The sequence below is a fragment of the Watersipora subatra genome, chromosome 1, assembly GCF_963576615.1.
Source record: "Watersipora subatra chromosome 1, tzWatSuba1.1, whole genome shotgun sequence".
NCBI classification, from domain to species: Eukaryota; Metazoa; Bryozoa; class Gymnolaemata; order Cheilostomatida; family Watersiporidae; genus Watersipora; species Watersipora subatra.
Window position 1 is genome coordinate 67,435,823 of NC_088708.1, and position 24,318 is coordinate 67,460,140.

General features: G+C 36.0%; 1 protein-coding gene and 1 non-coding gene across 4 annotated transcripts; both read right to left on the reverse strand.

Annotated features, from left to right (window-relative positions):
* Positions 1-433: 433 nt before the first annotated feature.
* On the reverse strand, positions 434-24,314 carry LOC137397209 (epsin-2-like). 3 transcript variants are annotated; one of them, XM_068083499.1, is made up of 10 exons: positions 24,190-24,314; positions 17,494-17,803; positions 15,040-15,261; positions 12,808-12,853; positions 11,852-12,069; positions 9,130-9,147; positions 5,307-5,571; positions 4,489-4,638; positions 4,128-4,304; positions 434-1,452 (listed from the first exon to the last, which is right to left on the reverse strand). In XM_068083499.1, exons 2-10 carry the CDS (start codon positions 17,755-17,757, stop codon positions 1,205-1,207), a joined length of 1,608 nt encoding a protein of 535 aa, XP_067939600.1. In that variant the 5' UTR covers positions 17,758-17,803; positions 24,190-24,314; the 3' UTR covers positions 434-1,204. The 3 variants fall into 3 exon arrangements, with proteins under 3 accessions (XP_067939600.1, XP_067939606.1, XP_067939611.1); XM_068083505.1 differs by having other exon boundaries at positions 24,186-24,209; XM_068083510.1 differs by lacking the exon at positions 9,130-9,147.
* Trnar-acg (transfer RNA arginine (anticodon ACG)) lies at positions 1,550-1,622 on the reverse strand. The gene has a single exon. It is a non-coding gene; the product is annotated as a tRNA-Arg (tRNA).
* Positions 24,315-24,318: the final 4 nt, after the last annotated feature.

Below are 24,318 nucleotides of genomic sequence, written 5' to 3' on the forward strand. Positions count from 1 at the left end.
TGACGACAGTTGGTTGTCATTGCTGGCTTAATGAAATGTTACTGAATACATCAATACCGCAACCTTGTGCAAATAACAATGTTCACTTTGTTGTCCGTAGCAAAAGAGCCAGCTCAGGTGACAGAAGCATACAGAAAAATCCATAAATCATTGAAGGTCATGGTTAACTGAGGAGGCTGTTCCAAGAATGGCTAATTGAGGAGGCTACAATGTTCCAAGATTAACAGCTAATCTTTACAAGTTTCGTTTTAAGGTTATTTTTATTGACTTGTGAAAATTTAGCCAAATCTCTAAATAAATATTTTAACGTCCAGTACTTTGTTGAATCATCCTCACCTTTAGTTTTCTGCGGAGAATGTCCATGATGTTTTACGGCTAAGATATCCAACATGAAGCGATGACATATGCTTCCATGACAAATAAGAAAGTCATATTACATCTTCATATTATATTTTATAATTGCAGATTCAAGCTATTTGTTAAGTATGATTATTTGAGATAGCTTAGTTTCTAGCAATATCCTAGTTGCAATATATAAATAAAAACGGCACTAGTTATGCCTTATTCGAGGATAAGCAGTTTGGCTAGTAACAGAAAGGTGCCTTGCTTTGAAAATTACATCAACTATCTTCTATATAAGAAAATAGTATAATAAAAGGTTAGCGAGAGAAAATAAGCAACATGGTATGTCACGTTTCTGCGAGACATGATGAACACATTAAGTGAGTGAGTATAAGCAACTCCCAAATGAGCCCCTCAACTCCCTGGAGGTTTAGCACAGTCATGTATTGTCTTCCGGTCAATTATCGTTTACGGTGAAAAAGTGGTCTGCATTGTAGAATTTTATGCTCTCACCTTTTGGAGACAGCATCTGACAATCAATTTCATAATGAATAGAACCAGCAACCACGTTTTTCTGTTGCAAAAGCGATCAACTGTTATTAATGTGCAGACAAAATCACATTTTGGCAGCAGCATGCAGAAGACATTTCGGCAGATTTGTAGGTAAATAGTGCAGTGCTGAAAAAGAACTGTATAACAGCTATTTAACATTGAATGCAGACTACTAGGTACTCCAGGGAGTGTCAATTTTCCATTTTATATGATGCAAAGATTAAATAGCACAAATTGTATGTAAAACAGATTAAATAGCGCATAACATATGATGTGAATAATGTAAGACTGTCATGTAGATATAGTGTCATCAAAGAAAAGGGTTATTCATGTTTGGCTGCTGAGATGGTGCTTGATGGTAAAGGGGCTGAGCACCCATGTAACCATGCATTGGCATCATTGGGTTTACGAGCGGTTGTTGACCATTGTTGAAGCCACCCATATTTGTGGTTGCCGACATCTGGTTAAGGGATGGCCTTGGTGGTTGTTGAGCGTGGAAAGGATTACTGTTAATAGGTACAGAGCCGGTTCCATGGTTTGTCATTGCAAATGGATTGACTAAAAAATATAGCAATTTTGTCAGATTGCAGTGTCTACCGTGTAAAATATAACTGCTCAGATCCGCGAAAAAAGTTATAAACAATCAAAAAAATTTTGACCCCGCCAGGACTCGAACCTGGAATCTCCTGATTCGTAGTCAGGCGCCTTATCCATTGGGCCACGAGGCCTTCCATGCTTTCCACACGTTTCAATAACGATCCTATGCTGCAATTCAAGCATCACATTTTTGTATACAGCTGTGCGTATTACTGCAGTTTCTTTTTCGTGCATCGTCGAGGTTTTTCCACTGCATAACGGAGCACATACACAATTTTATCTTGCACATAGCCGGCCATTACGTTGTCTCATAAATATTTAATTATGGGGATATTGTCGGAAAAATTGTGGGAATAAATGTACATAATATTTTGGCATATAAATTGAAGACTTTCTTGGAAATAGGAGAAAATTTTCATCAAAATATTCCAGTTGGTAGCATTTGTTCTTCCAGATAGCAACTCAAAGATAATAAATTTATACTATAATAATTTGATACACAAATTATGCTTATAGATGTACTCTAGATCTTGTAGTTTGGCAACTTACATCTTCACAGATGTATTTCTCTGAAACCCTAAAAGAGGTTTGTGAATAAATAGGTTGAAGGGTTTGCGATAGCAATGATTTTCATGGTCAACTAGTATATATGGCTAACTAAACTAGTGGCAGCAGTGCAGCCCATAAAAATTCCCATCGAGGTTTCTTCGCAAATAACATTTAAAATCGTTTCTCTTTGTTAGAGAAATGCTTATGAGTACAAACTGGCCATAATGAGTACAGTTTTATGATGGTCTTCGTATTATGGCAAATCTCACTAGGCTCTGCGTTAAATTGTCTAAATTATGGATAGCTACATGTACATGCACTATGGAGCACATCATATAGATTTGGAGTTGTGTGCCAGTTGTGTTACCCTGCGAATTAAGTGGTTTATGAACATTCGCATGATGGGGATTGACTGGTGCCTTGTTGAAAAAAAGTAAGGAATTGTACGCTTTAAATTAATAATTAGCAACGCAGTTGGCGACACAAACACATGAAACTTAATAGAGAAAGGATGTACAGAAGTTTTGAAAATGCTTAAAATTGAGTGGCTGGCGCGTTATTTCAATGCGCACCATTCGCAAGAGCTGTTTCCATTATTCGCAAGTATGATGGATTTGATGAAGTTTTTCGAATCGCAAAACTCGCTTAGCTTGCGGATTTATGCCGTTTCCATGATGCGGCTAACTTGCGGATTGGCTCAAATTTGCGCATCATGTGCGTCATGGAAACATAGTGATAGGCCAATATTTTAGAGCACAATGTTGGACAAAAAAATCATTTCAACAATTGAGTGTCCACGCATTGATGATTCACAAAGCTTTGCACACACTTGTAATGTTTTGCATTTCTTACCTTGACGATACACTGTGCAATCAAGTTATACAATAATCAAATGATACTCCCAATTTTAGTTACCAAACGTATTGCAATAAAAAGCTTTTTGTTTCAGATAATGCATAAAAATAAAACAAATATGCTATTTGATAACTGTATTAGCCAATCAGAGATGATACATTAGTCAATGTTATAAAATGACTAATACCATACACTAGTCACTATTATAAAATGATTAATACCATACACTAATCACTGTTATAAAATGACTAATTCCATACACTACTTACTGTTATAAAATGACTAATACTGTACACTAGTCACTGTTGTAAAATGACTGATACCACACACTAGTCACTGTTATAAAATGACTAATACTGTACACTAGTCATTGTTATAAAATGACTAATACTGTACATTAGTCACTGTTATAAAATGACTAATACCATACACTAGTCACTGTTATAAAATGACTAATACCGCACACTAGTCACTGTTATAAAATGACTAATACTGTACACTAGTCACTGTTGTCAAATGACTAATACCACACACTAGTCACTGTTATAAAATGACTAATACTGTACACTAGTCACTGTTATAACACGACTAATACTGTACACTAGTCACTGTTGTAAAATGACTAATACTGTACACTAGTCACTGTTATAAAATGACTAATACCATACACTAGTCACTGTTATAAAATGACTAATACCATACACTAGTCACCGTTATAAAATGACTAATACCGCACACTAGTCACTGTTATAAAATGACTAATACCGCACACTAGTCACTGTTATAAAATACCATACACTAGTCACTGTCATCCATACATTCTATGGGTATTTCCCACGCTTAGCAGCAAAACGCTTTTGAGTAGATATCTTGCTAGGATAGGAGAATCCCATCACCACATTTCATAGGATTCAATGCAGGCTGCCAACTGCTAGGCAGTCAGCTGTTACTCACCACCTTAGCAAAGAGCTTCTAGAAATCACTTGTAGTACAATGGAGGGAAAATTAGTTCCCTTATACAAACTATAGTTGAAAATGCGACAAGCTTTCTCTGGGAGTCATAAAAAGAATAAAGAGAGAGGATAACTCTATTAGATAATACACACGCTCACTATCACCATTGGACATTATGCCAAGCTAGCCTCCAGTGTTTAGTAAAAGTATCTTATTGCTAGAAGAATAATGTGAAATTTGTCCAAGTGAACAACAGAGGGACTAACGCGAGACCTTACCAGTGCCTGGTGTTGAATGCTTCACAACCAAATTATCTATGTTAACCAAAGGCTTAGCCTGTGTGTCTAGGAAGTCCTCAGGTCTTTTTGAGGCCGTAAGGCTGGTCTGGCCGTGTGGCAGCGGCGGAAGTGAGCCCTGCACTTCTTGCATGTCAAACAATGAACCGCCGTTACTAGCTGCAAAATGAAGAGAACAGCCATTATATTTTACTCTTTCTCATGGAAGGTCTAGTCACATGATGGCTACCCTACAAAAAGAAAACTAATAATTGTCAACTCCATGATTGTACCAATCCTTTGACAGCAAGGTTTGGCTGACTAAGGTATTTTGTATGTCTAAAATGTAACGAGTAAACACTACCTGAAGTTTCAGCCATGACAGTTGTTCTCATTCCCAGCGCATCAAAATCGTCATCTACTGTTGCAGGCTTGGTAGCGCTGCCGCCATTCGCCTGCCATGGAGAGGTAGCTTGGCTTACTGGTGGACCAGCACCCCATGGATCATTGTTCACTACAAGGCACACTGTATACTTAACCATAACTACTAACTAACTTGTGTTTAGTTTTGACATTGACCATATACAAATTCACACGGCAGTGTACCAACGGCAGTGTACTAACGGCAGTGTACCAACGGCAGTGTACCAACGGCAGCGTACCAACGGCAGCGTACTAACGGCAGCGTACCAACGGCAGCGTACCAATGGCAGTGTACCAATGCTATGTCATTAAGCCGTGAAGCGTTGGAATGCAATGAATATGTTGCATTAATGGAACCTGGAGTTTTACTATTTATTAAAAATCATCTATAGGTGCAACCCCTAACAAGTGTCGCAACTCCAACCGTAATAAGGAGCTTGTATTAAGTCTTTATCGTGAAAAGGTAAAGCAGACATATCATAGACATATCATAAATAGAAAGGTAACCATGGTTCCTATGACATATCATAGACATATCATAAATAGAAAGGCAATCATGGTTCCTATGACATATCACAGACATATCATAGATAGAAAGGCAGTCATGGTTCCTATGATATATCATAGATAGAAAGGCAATCATGGTTCCTATGACATATCATAGACATATCATAGATAGAAAGGCAATCATGGTTCCTATGAAAAAGAGTGTGATATTAACAAATGGGTAATGAACAAATAGCTTGAGAACCAGCCTACCAGCAGGTTGGGCAGCGGGTGCATCCCATGGATTGTTACTAGCAGGCGCGGAAGGTACATTGGTAGGCGCCCATGGGTCTGATGAGGAACCGATGACAGGTGAGAATGGGCTTGCATTAGACTCCACCGCTGCTGTACTCGCTGGTTGCGGAGACCAGGGGTCTGTGGTAGTGACATTTATTGGTGCCTGAGCACTAGGATTCCATGGATCACTAGTGGATGGTGGGGCGGCTAGACGACCAGCTCCAGCGAAGTCAAGCAAATGCTACAACAATCGTCCGTCCAGCGAGTCATTATTAAAATAATTTCAAGTGTTGCGAAGCAATAGTCCCTACCTCATGCAAAAGGCAAAAATTTAATGCAAGTCTGCTCTCACATGTCTGAAGTGTTCAAGGCAGGAAAACTACTAATAACTCCTAAATATCTTGAAAATACTTCACTATTGAGGAACCTATCATATTTATATGATAGGAAGTGGAGATTGATTAATTTTAAATCATCAAATATGTAGCTACAGAGCATAACATAGATACAGCCATTACTAACCACCAATTTGTACCTTGCATTACTGGGTTAAAGCACATCAATTATATCAGTACTGTTTCGGCTTATTCAGGTTCTTCAATATCTTGGCTTTCAAATGAGCCATTGTTTGACATGGTGAGACAGACATTGGTTGGTGTTTATAGGATTTCCCCAGAGCTCCACCACAGAAATGTTCAATGGTATAGGCTCGCAAATTATGATGTCACATTTTTCATATTCGGTGTTGTGTGCTCTTACCGCTTATTTTTATCGCTTACCGCTTATATTTATCAACTACGATAATGACGCTGGTGGCAGGCGAAGGTATGACATGACAACTCCAGAGAACCAATGAAGATGACAAAGGAATCAGTGTCATTAGCTCTCCATGGACAGATTATTTCTATGATAAATAGCTCAGATTCCAAGCACCACACTATGTTTTCCCGATGATATTATGCACTAGCCCTTTCTTGTTATTGTGATGTTGAGGGGCACGACTGAGGCTAATTAATTTCAAGCATTGCGTGATCTCGCGAGAGTGCAATTTACATATAGTCCTAGGGCCACGCCACTGCAGGTCACAATTTAATCGATGTGATTTCCTTACTTTTATCAACGACAGTGTATTTATTGGAACAATCATATTTAGAAAGCAACAATAATAATGCAATAATAATTACTATAAATGTTTAAAATGAACGAAAGGATGAAAAAATCAAACTGTAACAATCACCCGAAATCTATTAACCCAGAACATGTGATTGCATTGGTCGGGTGTTAGCACGATCCCCGGGCATTGTTGATTATCTAGAAATGTAGTTTATTATTAGCGCTCTCTGGGTTTAAGAGCACCGATTGTCACAGAAAAGCGCAGCCTCAATGGCAGGCAGCAAAAGGGATCGACGACCTAAGGCTAAATGCTAATTACGACATCACATTGTGGGAACCACAACCAGGTGTTTTTTTAATGCAGGACATACTTTTGACACTCTGTTTTTTATAGTTATATTATTCTTTGTGTTTTGAATATAGGCTCATTCGAAAGCCAAGACTCTGAAGTACTGAAATATATGATAAAAGTACTGCTATAATTGATGTGCTTTAACTATTATTAACCGCCAATTTGTACCTACATTACTGGGTTAACTATTATTAACCGCCAATTTGTACCTACATTACTGGGTTAACTATTACTAACCGCCAATTTGTACCTACATTACTGGGCGACTACTTTTCGTTATCACTCTGTGTATTGCCTTTGAATTTTTTCAGTTTTTATTTTTGAAAGACAAACTAATACACCTTGTTTCATTGACCTCTCCATAAACATATATTAGCCTTGTTTCATTGACCTCTCCATAAACATATATACACAACTAGAATATCCTAGCTTTCGCTGTAGATAACTAGGGAACACAAAGTTTTCCTATCGAAATGATGAAAGTAATCCATAAATGTGACTTTCAAGAAACATAAATCGGAAGAGAAGAGTCTCATCAGTTGTTCGGGAAGCATACTACTTGTTGCTTGGAATGAGAAATACTTCAGCCAAAATTTTTGGAGATCGCGTCATCTGTCGCAAATGCATTGCTGAGCATTGTATTGGCAATGCGACAATGTCAATTGTATGGTTTACATTATTTCATTAATTAGCAAGCGGGTCAGCAACTGGTCAGACTACTAACTACATGGCAGCGGTAATGTAAAAAACAAACTCCTGTAATGCTCAGTTTAGTTAGAAACTTCATGCGATTACACGAGAAACATTCCTACAACTGAAAAACGCGGGCTAACTTGCTATACTAACTTATCTCACTTACAGGATTAGGTGTTTTAGTGCCGATAAAGCCAGGTGGACTGTGGCTATAATACCAACATACATAGAACCACGCAATATGTAAAATTTTCTTCACTTGAGCAAGGTCTCTGCACATCGGCCTAGTATGACATACCTTTATAAACTTTAAAACTCTGCAGCTAATTATAGCCTTTGACAAAAATAGTTGATCATTTTAGGACTTTCAACCGGTGTCGCTAACTGTTATGAGATTTGTGAAACTCCAAATGAATGGAACAAGTTTTTTCACTAAACCGAGAGAAATTGATGGGAAAGGAATTTGCCAAAATGCATAGTCATACTTCTATAGTTGTCAAACATGCTGAGAAATATTGTTTAAGTCAAAAACTCGTGAACAAGGAGACAACCTAACTACTAAACGGATAGGGCAAAAGATTACGGTACAATTAATTTCGGAGCGGCTGCATTTAATCTCAGACTCTGTGTATGAGATTGGAATCAATCTTTGATAAGAATAAATGAGGAATTTATAATCCCCTGAACAGAAACAGTACTGTATGAAGTTTGAATATGGTTAATATAACAAGTGTACCGATGTATAACAACGTATAATTAATACTACATATAGCTGTTAGTTTGTTGGTTACAATTCCATGAATATATGTTAAAGATGATCTTGCACAAAATTCTAATAAATTTTATCAAAAAGTATCGATATTTTTCTATCATTTGCAATTATTTTCTATGTTTGAGGTGATCTGACTGTCAGGGTGTTTCAAGACTAAAATCGACAAAACGATCGCGGTTAGAACGCTCAGAAGAAAAATGCGTTCAAAATGACGTCACTAGTTGTTATCGTTATTGTAGTTGATATCGTCTATTGCGATCAGTTTGCAGCCTTACCCGTCTCTATTCTGTCTGTTTCTTTGCAACTATCGATGTCATAATAGAAATGTCGCTTGATCTGAGCATTTCAACCAGGATCAAGTTTTATCGATTTTACTCTTCAAACATCCTAGCAATCAGATCACCTCAAACACCAAAACCAATCGCAAAGAGTAGAAAAATACCGATACTTTCTGATAAAATTTACTAAAATCTTGTGCAAGTTCATCTTTTAAGTAGCGAAACATGTAGTCAAGTCTCCATGATCTCTCCTGAGTTGAAATGTTCATAAACCGAAAGGCTGGACAACTGATAAACTAAAGTATTATTGACCAGGTGTACAGTGTTTGCATTCCTCAACAAGTTACATAACTATGTGCCCTATTCAATTCTATTCAATTGAAGAGAAAATGTATCAAGGACAACCAAAATAAAGACACATGCACAATATGCCCAGTGCATGCAATGCTGCCAATTCTAGTAGGCATAGCCTATACCTCAACTACCATATATGGTAGTATCTCGGTTCAAAGGGTCAGCAGCGAGAACAGAAGAAACAGCAGCATGCAGTAAATAAACAAGGCGATAACATAGCATTGTATTCCAACTCACTGGCTTTAGTCGCCGTAGCTACAAGGTAAATGCATACAGGAATGTTGTTGAATTGAGTGATGTAATAGCATAAGCTTAGCTAAACAGACTAAGATTAGCTAGTCTACGGGATGGACCACTCACTGTTGATAACTGTAATAACATCTCTACGTATATTTCAATGCTGCTTTCATATGAGCTGTAAACACTTTCCAAAAGTGCGTATTAAAACAGTTAAAAAATACACGCAAGAATAGTTTTAGATTATGTACGTGTCTGACCAGGTCTACAATAAAAATGAACCCTACACGAAGTACAACACTGATAGCGTTGCTCATCATATAATCCTCATTATACCAATCCATAGACATAGTTTGTGTGGTTACACAATTAGAAATTCAATTAAATTTGGTTTTTGTTATGATTGGTTAGACAGTTTCTAACCACAAATAGCTTTGAAAAACGTAATGATACTGATGCTATGGTTCTCAACTTCTCACTGATGAGTGGATAGAGATTATTGTAAATCGTTCCTGTTGGTTAAAACTTGCCAAGGTGTAAAAGCTATAGTTTATATATTTTGCTAAAACTATTACAAGACATACAACAATATTATAATCAAGAATAATTCTTCATGAAGCTCTTTATAATCTTTCCACATGCACACATACAATAGTGAAGGTCAAGGACAAATGCGGCACATTCTTGTTATAGGTAGGATGGTCAAATAGTCCCTCGACTACGTCAATTCCAGATAACGTAAATAATTTATGTGAAGTTTTTGTTTCGTGCTACGTAACAAATTCCATATAACATGGAGTTTCAAATCAGCCGAGTTCTTTAATTCGGTTATCTTTTTATCTTGCCACTTGCGAAAATAAAAACGACGTGTGTATCGCGTTATATCTACTACATTACTATACAACTTCCATGGGATTCTAATTCGTCGTGATAGATCCTCAGATGTGTCGACAAAACAGAGAATAGGTAGCTGCGCAATTGTTCATAAATACTCAAAGACAATCGATTGGTGTAGGCATTACAGAATCGGTCCATTGATCTGAATGTCATGAGTTGGAGTATTGTCGGAAGTTATCTTTTATCCTAACCTTGACTCCTAGGTACAGATAGATGACGAACAGGTAGGACTATTTTTGTAGTAAAAATCTTTTGTTGCCTTGCTTTATTGTAGACGTATAAAATATTTGTTTTGAGTTTTGCTTTGCAGAATAGACCTTCCCATTTAGAAAAAATAAGCAAATATTTGTGAATGAACGTCGAAGATGTGCCCGCTCCATCAATTTATTGTAAAATTATCGCAATCATGGTCTATAAAACCAGTGAAATTGATCAGCAAAAAGGAGAAAAATTGTCGATGCAAACCAATAATACTGCAGTTATAGTACGGCCTGCAAATTACAAAAGATAAGTCAAGTTTTTCATTTTTGTATGGATAAAAAAAGGGGTGAGTTTGGAAAGATCTTGGAACGCATTATGCAAGTTTACATGTATTTTACTGTTCTTATAACGTAAACATTCCTTGAACGAATTATTTACGTTGTAAGAGTACCTACTGTATTATATAGTGTCTGTCACTATGATTCCATGATGTGGTGAATAGAAGTACCTACTGTATTATATAGTGTCTATCACTATGATTCCATGATGTGGTGAATAGGAGTACCTACTGTACTATATAGTGTCTATCACTATGATTCCATGATGTGGTGAATAGGAGTACCTACTGTATATAGTGTCTATCACTATGATTCCATGATGTGGTGAATAGGAGTACCTACTGTACTATATAGTGTCTATCACTATGATTCCATGATGTGGTGAATAGGAGTACCTACTGTATTATATAGTCCCTATCACTATGATTCCATGATGTGGTGAATAGGAGTACCTACTGTATTATATAGTGTCTATCACTATGATTCCATGATGTGGTGAATAGGAGTACCTACTGTATTATATAGTGTCTATCACTATGAGTCCATGATGTGGTGAATAGGAGTACCTACTGTATTATATAGTGTCTATCACTATGATGCCATGATGTGGTGAATAGAAGTACCTACTGTATATAGTGTCTATCACTATGATTCCATGATGTGGTGAATAGGAGTACCTACTGTACTATATAGTGTCTATCACTATGATTCCATGATGTGGTGAATAGGAGTACCTACTGTATATAGTGTCTATCACTATGATTCCATGATGTGGTGAATAGGAGTACCTACTGTACCTACTGTGCACAACTCCAAATCCACATCCTCCGCACAATCAAAACACAGTATGCATAAGAAGCATTGAGTGTCATGGATTGCGCAAACCTTCCCTAGACTCAATAAATATATTCTATGACAGGCTGATTATGATAGACACCTATCGTGAGCCATTGTTGCAGCCAGATAAAACAAAAACAAGCTGAATGGTGGGAAATAAAAAAAACCCATTTTACTCATTTGTTTTACCCATTTACCCATTTTTACTTACCTATTTTTAAGAATTTACCCATTGTCAACCTTCCTCATGCACGCCATCACCTGCAAGGCTCTGCACAAGTACATGTACATTCCAACCAGCCATGCAGTTTCTATTTACACAAACCAAATGCAGCAGAGCAGTTTTAATATGGAGATATGATGTAGTGAACCTTATCATATGCAAACAAGCTCATCAGCTCAAGGAACCTGATCAGCCACAATATGACCAGTGTAGATGCCAATCTCACCTCAGCTTTGGGTGCTTCTGGAGGCAGAGCATCTTTCTGGCTCTCTTCTAACGCCATCTGAAGTTTAAGGTCATCGTTTGTTTTCTTTTTTGCGTCATTCTCGGCTTCCTCCTTGCTCATGGCCAGTGCCAACTGTAATTGTAGTTCCTCCTCGCCTGCCGAGTGTGGTCGAGCCTGCTCCAAATCGGGATTAGCGAGAGAGGAGGGGGTCGGTGTGTCTACAGTAAATGCACAACACTCAGCCATAGACCATAATCTCACCTTACAGCATCCCAACACGCATCATATCCATTCTACATGTAGGTAGTTAGTTATTTACCGTACTTTTCGGACTATTAGCCGCTACTTTTTTCTGATGTTTCAAACCATGTGGCTTATATAAGGGTGCAGCTATTCTGTGGTTTTTCTTTCACCGCTAGAGTGCATCAACCGGGATCTTCGGTTACTGCGCCTCTAGCGGTGAAAAAAAACGAAACAGTGCCTAACGGTACTGTTCCATTAGGCACTGGCTTAAAAAGCGTCAGTTAATACGGAACAGTGCCTAACGGCACGGTTCCGTTTTAAATAGCAAAGTTGCCGCCGTGTTAAAAATCATTGTCCTGCGTTCTGCGGCCTATACAAAGGTGCGGCCTATGTATTGTCATCGTTTTTTTAAAATAAAGCAGATGTTGCTTATATAAGGGTGCGGTTAATAGTCCAAAAAGTACGGTATACTCTAACGCAAAGAAATGTATCAATATCTAGCTGGTACACATTCAGTACAGCGACAAGTGACTGAGCCCGCAACTGTCAATCATCCAGAGGGCGGACAACCACTACAGTAAGCAGTTTTCTTTACTTGAAAACTATTAAAGAAACCTAATATCAGAAGCTCTTCATCTATAGCGAAATTACATAAAACAGACAATACCATAAGCAAGTGAAAGCGTAATGACTAGATACCAAATAGAACTGACCGCTGGTGAGTAGTGTCGGCCGGTGCTTTGGTCTGCCTAGCTGCCTCTACAATAAAAAACATGTCGGTAGATCAGACACCAAGATTGATTGTAATCATCAATAATTTATAGACACTTAACCTTCTAGTAAAAACGTATACCTTGTGCTTGCACTACAGCCCAACAATATGTGTATATTACATTCGAACATCTTTAAAAACAGACTAGGGATGCCACAGAGAAAGACAAGGATGCATGCCGCACACATAAATGCCCACCGTTATGTTCTACAGGTGAGCCACTGGCGACTAGACTATTTGTTCACTCTCTGCTAAGAGGTTGCTATGATAGTCTAACCCCTGTGTTCCTAGCAGTGCCCGTTAACTGCATCCACAACAAGATCTTGCAACTTAAAGTGAAGTAAAATAAAAGTTACCTTTTAATGAACACATACACATTCGTAGAGACCACTGCACGCCGACGAAATGTTGATACAAGACCCGGGAGAGTTTATAACGGTACTAGCATCTAACTAAAGTTTTAGCCATTTCATTTAATCAAATTTGGTTTTACAAATATTTGGTACTTCACCCATCTCTTGATCACTGTTCACATTATACAAAACTCACAACCGGTAGGATACGTTAGGTTAGCAGCAACTGGCACATGAACTTACTCTTGACTCGTACCTGATGGTCCGACCGAAAGAGACAAACATAAAATTGAACTAAAAACTAAACGCTCTTACCTTGGAGCTCCTCTGAGTCTAGAGAAATGAACATATAGTATTTAATAGATACCTACTCATCATCCAACAACATCATGAACATGATAGGAACTAAGTCTTGCACTCATCGTTTCAAAATGAGAAGAATATTGCAACATTGGAAAAGATTTCATAAAGATGCAGTTAATAAAAAATTTAATCTATACAAAAGAAATCTTTAAGATTTTTCAACACATTCTGCGTTAAATTCTGTCACACGATAGATGAAAAAAAATTACTTTGCTGAGCCAATGTAAAACATGCGAAGAAGCTTAGAGCTTGACAAGTAATTCAACACTCATGATGAACAGCAAAGTTTGTATTATCCATAATTCAAATCAAACTCCCGATGATAAACAACAATCGATAGGCAACAGTATTAATAGACAGCAAATCAAATTATTAAGATTGATATTTTCATACAATGAAGGGTTCCATGTTCTGTCAAGAGGACACATTCAGACTGGATAACACATTTATATTGTGAGATAGATGTTTACCTTAAAGCAAATGAAGCTCGTCAAAAAACACAATAAAAAAAGTAACTGGAACTTATCTTTTACTTACCTTCATGTCAAGATGTTTCTGGAGGATTGTAAACAATAACTACGATATGTTATAAATGATGACAAACAAGAGAGTTCCAAATCTGCCATTACATCCCAACAATAAATGAATCCGTTTTATTCTTTTAAATGCCAAAAAACTTGGGTTTAAATGATACACAGACTTGTAGTAATAGAACTACAAAACTTTTTGATAGTATTATTTTGGCACAATTAATAGTGAGTCACATAATAGTAAGGAGATGTTGCCAGTTACCAGCTAGCGGAGGTCACGCTATATCAAGCCTCCCACCCAGACAGCATGAATCAACTAATAGTATACGATTCGAAAGCATGTGTTGCTGATATGTATTGTTATCGCTTACACTATTTACTTTTTATGCCGTGTGGCCACGGGCAACTTTTAACTTTCTTAGCCCATTTGTAAAGGCAGCAGATTTAAAGCAAGACCCCTCAAACTAAATACTACTATCCTGCCTCAAACAACATGTATACACATGCCTAATTATCTCACAGACAGGTTCACACGATGCAACTCGGAGAGAAACAGACGGCACAGAACGCTTCACATGAACAGAAAAAAAAGGAAAGGAACTAAAAATCAAAAATATTCAAAAGTGTACCTTGTGTTTCCCTTGCTTCTGTAGAATTATTATAATATAAATCAATACACCATCAATGCATATATATGTATATCAATGTACGAGATATGTCAGTCTTGAACAATTGAATCGACATTTCCACAATTCTTACCTTACATCTGACACTATGTGGCAACTACAGATCCTCAGATGCATTTCTGTATTTCCTCATTAATTATTATGTTGTTTCCTGAGCATGGCAGAGTTTCTAGAATAGCCAAGCTCTACTAGGTTATAGATATGAGCTAAAACAGTTGAAATTTGTATAGCAAAGACTCACAGAAGTTGAATCGCTGCCGATGCCAAAGTTCTCAGTAAACCTCTCCTTAGTCTTCAAAGCCTTAGCTCTCTCATTCTTCAACCTCTCGTCATCTTTTAAAAGGGCAATGAGTACCTTTGCCTTTTCCCTTACATTTGCCCCGAGGTCTTTGTTATCCTCCATATGTTGGAAATCTGATAGAGTTTGTATTGCAAATATATTCTCCTTGCACTGTTGCGCCACCTACAACAGCATGGATTAACAGAGGCATATATATTCTCTTTGCTCTGTTGCGCCACCTACAACAGCATGGATCAACAGAGGCATATATATATATTCTCCTTGCACTGTTGTGCCACCTACAACAGCATGGATTAACAGAGGCATATATATTCTCTTTGCACTGTTGCACCACCTACATGTACAACAGCATGGATTAACAGAGGCATATATATTCTCCTTGCACTGTTGGGCCACTTACATGTACAACAGCACGGATTAACAGAGGCATATATAGAGCACACAATAAAATGGTTCAACCTGAGCTTCGAAACATATTTTTCTAAACATCTAAATTGAACTTTGAGCAATAAATTCGAGACTTGCTTCAGATGCTCAACAAAACTTCAAAGATCAAATACATCCAAGATAAGAAAAGAAATCTGACAACATGGCTCAAGTGCGGCTCTCTCTTGCTATATTTAGTTCTCGATAGTTGTACACAGATGTGTTCATTGTGGCAGTATTATATATTTTGTGTGGCATATTGGTATAATATTGTCTTTATTATCGCTAATTGGAATGAAACAAAAAGCTGTATCTACGCTTATTATTTTACACAATAATCTGAAAATGTGAGAATAGAGTAAAAGCTGCTACAGATACATTCCGCAGCCTAGCCTGCTTTATTGATAGAATATTTATGAGAATTTCAGTAGTTTTAAACAATCTGCCCTCTTAATATAGTTTCTGGTGCAAGATCATGCAAAAATGCTTGTAAACATGTTTTTCCAACCTTTGGAACAGATTAAACTCATTGACATTATTTGTAAAGGAAAGAATTCCTTTTGAGTTTGAATAGCTCGCTTTTTAAAAATCCTTCTGGAATATATTGTGGTCAAAAACTGAGGTCATATCATTGTACATCATATACATGTATCATGCACATCACAATGATGACCTTTACAGTGAAACATTCCCTCTTACAATCACAATACATTGTAGGCTAGTTACTTTCTACCGCGAAACACCTATTATGAAAAGCATAAATACCTTGCAACTATATATTCAGTAACTTCTAAGAACCTGTCATCATTTTTTGCCCAAATGTCAAGATTAGTTATTTGTATCTAACAAGCTTCTAACTAGGAATTTACTTTAATTTGTCTCGGAATCTTCATAAAATGAATACTTATGCAAACTGGCTGATCAGGTGCTTTGGAACAACCGCAAAGTTTTAAGCATAGAAATATAACATAGCCTAAACTCAAATACAGATTGAAACGAAAATAACAAACATGAGATGAAAAATATTTGAATCAGAAATCAAAGCTGGTATGATTAAGTGATTCAACTAGTCATGTTGACTTCCTTGTAATAACATATCTGCAATCATTGAAGTTTATTGCTAGTAACAAACAATGACTGTTATATTGCAACTTAACTTACCATGATTCAAAGGGGATCAACAAGAAGGTTTTCTAATACAATATAATGTGATTCCATAAGGAAGAAATGATTTCATAATGAATCGCTAACCTTAGCCATGCATTCATATCCACATAGTTAAGTACCACGTAGCGATTATAACTGATATCTCACATACCAGGATATCGGCCAGTTATTAGAGTCAACCAACAAATGTGTTTATACGATTACGTAAACACAGTACTTCCTGTAAGTACAATAGCAGTGATAGGCCAATAAACAACATCAGTGTGAGCCATGTGTGAGAACAATTGGATGCTAAATTGGTAGTCTAACATGAACTTATACAAACATTTAGTAGATTTTTTATCAAAAAGGATCGATATTTTTTATCATTTGCAATTATTTTTTGTGTTTGAGGTCATCTGACGACCAGGATGTTTCAAGATTAAAATAAAAAAACTTGATCAAGATTCAAATGCTCAGAAGAAAACTAGATGCGAGATGACGTCACTAGTTGTTATCATTGCGGTAGCTGATATCGATTATTGCATTCAAGTTGCAGCGTTACGCGTTTCTATTTCGTCAGTTTCTTTGCAACTATAGACGTCATAATCCCACTTTCGCTTGATCTAAGAGTTTCAACTGCAATCAAGTTTTTGTTGATTTTAATCTTGAAACATCCTGGCCGTCAGATCACCTCAAACATAAAAAACAGTCGCAAATAATAGGAGAATAGTATGATACTTTCTAATAGATCTTTACGACACATTCTAAACCTACATGTAGATACTGAGTCTTTTATGTACAATAATAAGAGATAATTACCTTTTCAGAGCCTGTCTTCATGATGTATTCAAGCAAAGTCAACGATTTGTATACATGACGCCAATTCTTGCCATGGTCACTCAGCCTCTTCCATATCATAGCCATTATCTCTGTGAATGCGACTACATTATATGTGAGATCAGCGATCTCGGACATTAGGGTGCTCGATGGGCCCCATGGATCATTTGAGGTTGCTTTTCTTACTTTCACTTCAGCATCTGTATAGTTTTTTACCATGTTTTTTACTGATCGCATTACCGGCATGGCTGCACTGGAAGGTCCTCAATCCGATGAATGAAGTTTTATGAACCTATAATAGTGAGAAGAGGCTGCAGTCTAAGCGAAGCAAGCCATGTGAGGTCAAGGGAGCCTAGTGAGATGTGAACAGGAGCAAATTTCTGTGTAATAATAGTTTGGTTGGTAGCACAGTACAAACCAGCAATATGGACTAATCTACCAGATAAAAAATCACTGTTCTTATTATTATAGTGCTAGAAAGTTATTATGAGTGTTATTTAGGAACATTATTACTGTTCCTAAATGTGCACAAGATTTTATTTTAGTCGAAGATCATATGTACAAATACTAGCAAAAATTACTTTGTCGAACAACTAAAACATTTCAAATTAAAAATGTTTGTTAACAGGATGACTTCAAAGAGCCATACGATACATATATACTAGGTTAAGGCTAAATGCAAATTTTGTGGTCCTAACTTTTGACAAAAATGAGAGAGCAAGTTGGCAGGTAATTAATTTATTTGCACCATCAACGGTCGTATGTGATTTATTTACTTGTAGCTTGGTCCAGCAGATCTCAATATGCATGTAAAAAAACAATGGTAATAAGAGAAAATTTGGCATATTGGTTGACTGCTAAGACTACAGTAGAAACCAAAACACCAAGGATTACACATGTCTAATCTGTGATCACTAATAATCAGTCCCTTTCTGTCATCGTTCAGTTGGCTGTAATAAATTACTTTAATGCAGTAGGTAGCTGCCAGCGATTATCTCAGTGGTAAGACACTGGCACACATTGCTAGCAAACACTTGACGAGTTCTGAAATAATCTTCGTGCGTTTTATTTAGCATATCATTAAAACGGGCTTGTTTATTCTATATTGAATTATGATTGAGCTTATGCAGGTGTTGAATTACATAATTTTGTGACACACATAAAAGCTCAAGATATACTTTGTACAACAATGTATAGTTGATAAATACATAGGTAGGGATCGCAGAGGTAGCGTTGCTCAAAAGTTGGCTGACATATGCAGCGAACTGATAAAGGCAGAGTGTATTTGAGAAAACATTGAGTTCATTACGGAAATACACATTCTTTTTCAAGAGCAAACATTGTAGACATTTCTTTGAAAATAAACCTGATTGAATAAAAACCAAATAAACAATGTAACAGTCTCTTATGGACAGAAGAACTGTTTTTGTCTACAATATAACCATACCATCTAGGTAAATTTTAACAGAGATGGAAAAGTGCATAAAAACTTTGATAATTAAGAAACAGAACAAACTTGAAACTATTTAACAGACAAAATGTATTATAGCATTACAAAAACAATTAAAAAAATCAGGATTAGCTCCTTACTCCATTTGCTCATCAACAGAATGATTTCACAATTTAGCTCATATAATTTGGTGTAAAATTTCAGTGTTGAAACTGTTTCAAATGTCTCCTCACACTAAGTCAGATGTTTAACATCAAATACAGCAGCTCTATAACATTAACAATGTATAAACTCAGAACACTCAAATGTCAACTTCCGATAGCTTTAAACACAACATGCGATGTAATTTTCAACATATGACACCCTACAACTCTTGAAACATTGCAGTTATGTAAGTAAATCAGTACATAAGTTTTTCTTCCAATAGCTTGGTTCTATGGCACTTTAATAATATTAGGAGTACTTCATACATTCCTTTTATAGTTTCTAATGATGGATTCCCAAGACTATTAAAAATGGAAAGGAAAATGGCAATGCTTTTCAAAGAATTCAAGCAAAAAATTCATAAAAAATCATAAGCACACAATTGATTAAAAACCTCTAAATCCGCGCCGGGTAGTTATTGTAAAAAAGGAAGTGAAAGTGATTCGAGTAAAAGAATGCCGGAAACAAGTGAAAGTGGAGAAGGTGGCCATAGCATTTCAAGACAAGATTTTTAAACATTGAGCATAGAAAAAAGTTAATTTACACTAATTAAAAGTTGATGCAGTCAACATTAGACTAGCTCTGGATCTCTATCACCACTTCCACGACATCCGTCTTTTGTCTTACCAATAATATACCTCTATCTGCTTATCGTGAATGTGAAATGGGAAGTGAAGAAAGACTCTTTTTACCAAGTAGTACAGTACTTTGTTTAAATTTATTTTTAACATTTACATTAAGTTTTTTAAATTTAGTCTTTACTTTTTGGCCTTTTAATAATGCTTCACTGGCAAGATTAAGAATAAGAGCAAAGCCATAAACCTTGGTAAATAATGCTATAGGCAGGTAACAATGGCTTTAAGTTGTTACAATAGGGCATTTCTAACGTATAAATTCACAAACAATATAGTATTCAAAGCATCGAATGTGGTGATAATCCAGTATATTAAAAAGACATTACGTGGATGAGAGGACAGCACCTGTGAGTGAGCTAAGACTTGCATTTAGGTTTAATAGCGTGGATACGAAATAAAAACGTGTAATGGTTTAGTTTCAAGATATAAGTCACTTACCATTGTACAGTTTGACAAACTATGATAAAAACAGCACATATAAACATCAATATGACATGTAACACTTTGCAAAGATCGCGATTCTTTTTGTCTGTTTTTATGGTTTGAAAATACTTACAAAACCTGATATTTGGCCAGAATTATACTAAAATATTATTCAAATGACAATCTGTAATGTTATCTGCTACTGTTAATACAATAATATTTTCCACTGTCAATTAACCTTTAACTCAAATTCCTTAACAATGTTCACATATACCTGTTTACCTATAAATTGAGTAAAACAGTCAAAATTATACAGGTGGAACAGTTGGCTTTCGTGACTAATAATGGGTATCTTGAGCATACATGTATATACAATAAAACCTTGAAATGCAAGTTTAATTTGTTCTGTGATGAAGCTCGAACATCAATTGACTGTAATCAAATGAACTCATTCCAAACAAAACAAATTACGTATATGCAATAATTTATTATTCACAAACATTTTTTGCCCTAACTTAGAGTGATGGAAAAACTTTTTGGTTTTCTGCATACAATTAGTATTATTAAAATGCTAACTAAAAAGAAGTCAATACTGAAAATGAAAGTTCTGAGGAGTAATATAATAATACTGGGTAAAAAGAAACAAATACTTGTCCCCTGAAAAGCACGGTTGCGAGAAACCGGTTTTAAGTGAATTTGAGCTAAGCATTTTGTCGGCTTACCCAATTTACCTATATGTGGATATTAAATATATTCTGCTTATGCCTCAAAAAAACAAAAAACATTATATTAGAAAAAACTATTACTGTAGATGCTCCTATAACGTAAATTCCAGAATAATGTAAAAAAATTTACGCAAAGCTTTTGTTTTGCACCACATAAAAAATTTCATGTAACGTAAAGTGTTGAGCCAGGACAAGTTCTCAAATTTGAGTTGAATAGTAACAAATCTCACCACATTTGTGAGAGAAAAAATGATGTATGTATAGCGTTGTATGTATTATAGGCTACATAAAGCTTCCATGACATTTTAGTTCGCCGTGATAGATCATCAGATGTGTTGACAAAACAGAGAATAGGTAGCTGCGCAATTGTTCATAAATTCTTAAAGGCAATCGATTGGTGCAGGTGTTGCAGCTTTGGTCTACCAATCCAAATGTCACGAGTTGGAGTATTGTCGTAAGTTATCTTTTATCCCAACATTGACCACTGGATACAGAGAGCTGATGAACAGGTAGACACCAGTCTTTTTGTGGAAAAAATATATTTTTGTTTTGCTTTATTGTAAACGTATCAAATATTTGTTGTTAGTTTTACCTAGCTAAATAGACTTTGTTGTCTAGAAAAAATGAGCAAATTGTTGCAAATGGACATTGATTGGGTTGATAAACTATGGATGTGCGCTTCCCGTCAACTCATCATATGGGGAGTGCAAAATTTTCGTTTGACCAATTCTTACAACGAATTAGGCAATTTACATGTATTTTTTTATTCGTATAACGAGAAATCCCTATAACCTAAGCGTTCTCGGATGGGATTATTGACGTTGTAGGACAACGTTTACTGTAATAGGCTGTTTTGCCTTGGTCACACATAAAATCTGCTGAAAAAGACATAAAAAGGGAAGAAGGGTGCACAACACAGAGTACAGTACATTTTCTTGAGAAGAACGTTCTTTCGGAGAAAACTAGCGTTAACATAGCATGTGAGCAAAAAATATTATTGACGTTGTAGGAGAGCGTTTACTGTAATAGGCTGTTTTGCCTTGGTCACACATAAAATCAACTGAAAAAGACATAAAAAGGGAAGAAGAGTGCACAACACACAGTACAGTACATTTTCTTGAGAAGAACGTTCTTTCGGAGAAAACTAGCGTTAACATAGCATGTGAGCAAAAAATATTATTGACGTTGTAGGAGAGCGTTTACTGTAATAGGCTGTTTTGCCTTGGTCACACATAAAATCAGCTGAAAAAGACATAAAAAGAGAAGAAGGGTGCACAACACACAGTACAGTACATTTTCTTGAGAAGAACGTTCTTTCGGAGAAAACTAGCGTTAACATAGCATGTGAGCAAAAAATATTATTTTGAAAAAAATATTACTCCTTTTCAAATATCAACGATATTTTTGTTACTTTAATATAGATTTAATAACCGAAATGTCATTAATGAATGCCTGAATGAATATACCTCTGGAGGTCAATGCAAAATTCACTTATTTTGGTTTGCTCAGGTAAATACCTTTATATTAGCTTTATGAGCTATACTCTAATGAGTGTTGTAACAGCGTATTACAGTCTTTCCTTTATCTACGAAATAGTTCTGATGAGGACTAGATGTAGGTAGAAGCCAATAAACGACATAAAAATATTTCAGTAAATTGAGCTAGGTAATTGCTAAGTAGAGTTAAAAAGTGAATTGCTACCTGAATAAGCAACCGGCTGATATGCTGATGCATCCGTTGAGTTACAGTCATTCCTAATGCCATTATACTTGAAGAAATCCATCGGTTTTTAAACAAAATTGCAACGTTCAAGAATGCTTGTTTGAAGACATCAGATGGCAATGATTCGCCTCGATTTTTTCTTCCAAACATGTCATCCTTATCAAAATGCATTAATTTAGTTAATTAGGTAGTTATTGAATGATTTTTAAATTGTTTTTAAACAACAATTAATTTGTAAACATGAAGTTCTGCATCAACAAGATGCAGTATGGCAAACTTGATTGTTGTCAGTTGAGTAAAACAAGGGTAAATGCTATAAATTTTCCAGCTCACTGAATAATTTGAGCTTGTTAAGTTATAGCACAGAATACGTTTGAATACTTTCAAGTAGGCCTAATAATTAAACATTAGAATAATTTCAAGCAAAACATTGAACATTTTTTCACAACTAAAATGTATGAATGCTAGTAAATTGTGAAGACTGCAGCCCTAATAAGATTAAAAACTTGGAGAAAATTGGTTGGCTCCAATTTATTTTGACGTCACACTAAATTGGGACATGTGTTAGTGATGCTACAAATAAATTTTAACTACACAAAAATCCTTTATATTTTTATGTTTGCACTGTCACAGCATGAACCAACAAAGTTGCAAAGAGCAGTTTTATGTTGCTATGTGTAATAAATTGTTTAATGAATACATTAGCATACCCGTACAAACTTGTGATTATCCATGAGCATACCTGCCAACTCTAACGCATTGGGCATGAGACTCACGCAATCACCCCAAAGAAAAAATGAAAATGCGTGAGATTTTTGCCTCAATTTCCACAATTTTATATATACTATCATTGATACATCAATTGCCCCAAAACCAAATCGCACGCATTGCCCCACTCTTGAGTTGGCAGGTCTGTCCATAAGTAATGCTATTGGTGTGCTTAAATATATCCTGACAGTTTTAATGTGAAAAGTGCCGAAGAATACGTTTCATATATATATATATATATATCTAATATATACTGATGTTGAAACGTCCCTAATCACACACAAAAACACAAAATTCAAAGAGTCATAGTCAAAAGGCATTATTATTATATTGTAGTTACCTAATACCTAGTATGCTCAGGACGCACAAAATGCAAAAAAATCCGCAAACAATAATGAGTGCTCTATAACCCGGTATATTAACTATGTTTAGCAGTCGCAAAAACGTAAACAGAACGGAACATATAGGTACTATATATGTAATTAGGCGACAACGGCATGCGTTAGGAAAATGGGAAACTTATATGCTAGCATTTGTGCAGCTTTTTAAAACAAAGTATTTAGCTGTTGATGTAAATGTATATATACGGTAAAATACGTGTAAAAATAGACGAAATAAAAACATTAAATTAACTAGCGGTAGATATGTTAAATCAAAAATAAAACTCACAAGTATGAAAATAAAAACGGTAAGGATTCGTGAGCAAACGATAGTCCATCAACACACTAGATACATTATTATTCTTACATACGTATATAAATGTTACAGTAGAAGAGACCAAATCAGCTCAATTGCAATACAACGTCTTATTGTTCCCAATGTTATTAATATTAATCGTCAAACCGGAAGTAACCAAGACAGCGCAAACATGGCGCCGGAG